This window comes from Nannospalax galili, unplaced genomic scaffold (genome assembly GCF_000622305.1).
Source record: "Nannospalax galili isolate Female #2095 unplaced genomic scaffold, S.galili_v1.0 scaffold5, whole genome shotgun sequence".
Lineage (NCBI taxonomy): Eukaryota > Metazoa > Chordata > Mammalia > Rodentia > Spalacidae > Nannospalax > Nannospalax galili.
The window spans coordinates 1032316-1035616 of NW_008353126.1; the positions used below are offsets into that span (position 1 = coordinate 1032316).

At 47.5% G+C, this 3301-nt stretch overlaps 1 protein-coding gene across 1 annotated transcript; it reads left to right on the forward strand.

Annotated features, from left to right (window-relative positions):
- Nucleotides 1-6: 6 nt before the first annotated feature.
- Kcna3 (potassium voltage-gated channel subfamily A member 3) lies at nucleotides 7-2858 on the forward strand. The gene has a single exon (XM_008850349.1). The coding sequence runs from the start codon at nucleotides 167-169 to the stop codon at nucleotides 1484-1486; it is 1320 nt and encodes a 439-aa protein (XP_008848571.1). The 5' UTR covers nucleotides 7-166; the 3' UTR covers nucleotides 1487-2858.
- Nucleotides 2859-3301: the final 443 nt, after the last annotated feature.

The window sequence follows — 3301 nt, forward strand, 5'->3', positions numbered from 1 at the left end:
CGGCTGCGACCGTTACGAGCCGCTGCCCCCAGCGCTGCCGGCCGCCGGGGAGCAGGACTGCTGCGGGGAGCGTGTGGTCATCAACATCTCTGGGCTGCGCTTCGAGACGCAGCTCAAGACCCTCTGCCAGTTCCCAGAGACGCTGCTGGGCGACCCCAAGCGGCGCATGAGGTACTTCGACCCGCTCCGCAACGAGTACTTCTTCGACCGCAACCGACCCAGCTTCGACGCCATCCTCTACTACTACCAGTCCGGGGGCCGCATCCGCCGGCCTGTCAACGTGCCCATTGACATCTTCTCCGAGGAGATCCGCTTCTACCAGCTGGGCGAGGAGGCCATGGAGAAGTTCCGTGAGGACGAGGGCTTCCTGCGGGAGGAGGAGCGGCCCCTACCCCGCCGCGACTTCCAGCGCCAGGTGTGGCTTCTCTTCGAGTACCCCGAGAGCTCCGGGCCGGCCCGGGGCATCGCCATAGTGTCGGTGCTGGTCATCCTCATCTCCATTGTCATCTTCTGCCTGGAGACGCTGCCCGAGTTCCGCGACGAGAAAGACTACCCTGCTTCCCCGTCGCAGGAGGTGTTCCAGGCTGCCAGCAACAGCACGTCGGGAGCCGCCTCTGGAGCCTCCAGCTTCTCGGATCCCTTCTTCGTGGTGGAGACCCTGTGCATCATCTGGTTCTCCTTCGAGCTGCTGGTGCGATTCTTTGCTTGCCCCAGTAAAGCCACCTTCTCCCGAAATATCATGAACCTAATAGACATCGTGGCCATCATCCCTTACTTCATCACTCTGGGTACCGAACTGGCTGAGCGACAGGGTAACGGACAGCAGGCCATGTCCTTGGCCATCCTGAGGGTCATCCGCCTAGTGAGGGTCTTCCGCATCTTCAAGCTTTCCCGCCATTCCAAGGGGCTGCAGATCTTGGGACAGACGCTGAAGGCTTCCATGCGGGAGTTGGGGCTGCTCATCTTTTTTCTCTTTATTGGGGTCATACTTTTTTCCAGTGCAGTGTACTTTGCCGAAGCAGATGACCCTTCTTCAGGTTTTAACAGTATCCCGGATGCCTTCTGGTGGGCAGTGGTAACCATGACAACTGTCGGTTACGGTGATATGCACCCAGTGACCATAGGAGGCAAGATTGTGGGCTCTCTCTGTGCCATCGCAGGTGTCTTGACCATTGCCTTGCCAGTTCCTGTGATTGTTTCCAACTTCAATTATTTCTACCACCGGGAGACAGAAGGGGAAGAACAAGCCCAGTACATGCACGTGGGAAGTTGCCAGCACCTCTCCCCTTCAGCCGAGGAGCTCCGAAAAGCACGGAGTAACTCCACTCTGAGTAAGTCCGAGTATATGGTGATTGAAGAGGGGGGGATGAACCACAGCGCATTCCCCCAGACCCCTTTCAAAACGGGCAACTCCACTGCCACTTGCACCACGAACAATAATCCCAACTCCTGTGTCAACATCAAGAAAATATTCACTGATGTTTAATGTATGATAACGATTGACATGCTGTGCTCAGTATTGTATGGGACGTGCCCCCTTGGTCTGTGTATGCCCTGTTTTGTACATTTCCAGACCATCCATCGAGGAAAGGACATGCCTAAGTGGAAAGCACACTTCATTCTCCCGCTCCCTGCTGCCTCATCCTGAAACAGGTGCCTGTTCTGCAAGTGGGCTGCGTTCGCTCAGCTCTTTTTTTCTCTCCCTCTTAATTTTGTGACCCACAAACTTACATGAAGCCTGATTTCTAATGCACACCGTATGAAAAACTACATCCTGGGAGGAAATGAAACTAAAGAACAGTTAAGAGTAACTTTAACCTCAAAACTGAAAGATAGTTGTTTCTTTACTAAGTAAAGGAGGCAAGACTTAAATGATGCTTCTGTTTGGTGAACCTTTCAACATTGTCCGTTGACTATTTAGTTCAATAACCTAACCTCTGGACATATGGATGGAAAGTGTTAACTAGAGAATGTCTTATAAGCCCACCGTAAACTTATTTGGTTTTTGACTGGTCTTTCTATTTGAATCTTTCCTCTCTGAATCTTACAGTTCTCATCAACTTTGAACCAAAAGGGAAATGCCCCAAATGTTCTGATCTGACCAATTAACTCTTTAGAGTTTGCTAAGCATTTGGAAAGTATTAGACACAGATTCCAATGAAGCTGTGTGTGCATGTCCCAGCCAACATCTACCAAAGTCTAGAAGCAGATGTTTTCAGTGCTGCCAAGAGAAACAGCAAAACATTCCTGATGCATTCGAGAGATAAGCTTCTGCAGTATGGCAAGATTAAAGTGGCAGACACCCCTTCCAGCGGAAGTTACTAATTCGAACCTGACTGATGCAGTTCCCATAGCAACTCATGTTTCCTGGGAAACCCGAAAAAGGTTGTCATGGCATCTTTTGCTCTCTAGCCCCACCTCCCTCACTCCCTGCCGTTTCCACAGTAACCTTTCCAGATGGTTCCTACTTACACGATTTCACAAGGAAAACCACTATTTGAATAAACCACACAAATAAAGTTAAGTCTGAGAACGTAAAGAGGTGAAAAAAATCACAAAATGCATTGTTTTTACATTTTATATAAATCATCGATGTATCCGTACAGTGACTGAACCAAGAAGAAAAATATCTTTGGAATGTTACCTGTAAACCACAATAAGGCATGATCTGAATTAAGTGCCAGTTATTATCAGGCAATAATATTAAAAGATGCTTCTCTGCAGGTTTTTTAAGAAGTGACAAGATAACAAATGAAGAGCTGGTGAGAGAATTTCGTACATAGCAAATGAGAGTCAGTGTACCTGAAGTCTTACTGCAAGATACTTCCCAATTTCCTCATTAAAAAAGAAAAAAAAAATCCAGATCCCACAACAGAACTGTCACCATCACAGTACTTGCAAAACAAAAATAAATCTCCAGTATATAAAGGATGTTCATTGTAATGAGGGAATTACAATCAATACAAAAGAGGATCAGAAAGTAACCAGATCTTGAACACCTGTGAGTTTCAGCCACATGCAGAGGGTGGCCAGCAGACAGACACAATCAGGTGAGCCCTGTGCTGTGTGGTCTGTGCAGTCTACTTTTGTGCAAGGAACCAGGGAAATGTCATTCATAACTAAATTGCAAAACCAATTGTTTTCTATTAATTCCATGCCAATTGCATTTGAAAAGATCATTTATGACATCTTCACATTTTTTGTCCATGTTGCAAGTTAGCTCTTGACTTCCATTGTTCATTGCAAAAGGCTGAAAAAAATCTTTTCAAAATATGTTTCACCCAAGCGTAACTGAAAATTA

Coding starts and splice junctions, on each gene's coding strand:
- Kcna3 (XM_008850349.1), top strand. CDS start 167: ATGAGGTACTTCGACCCGCTCCGCAACGAGTACTTCTTCGACCGCAAC.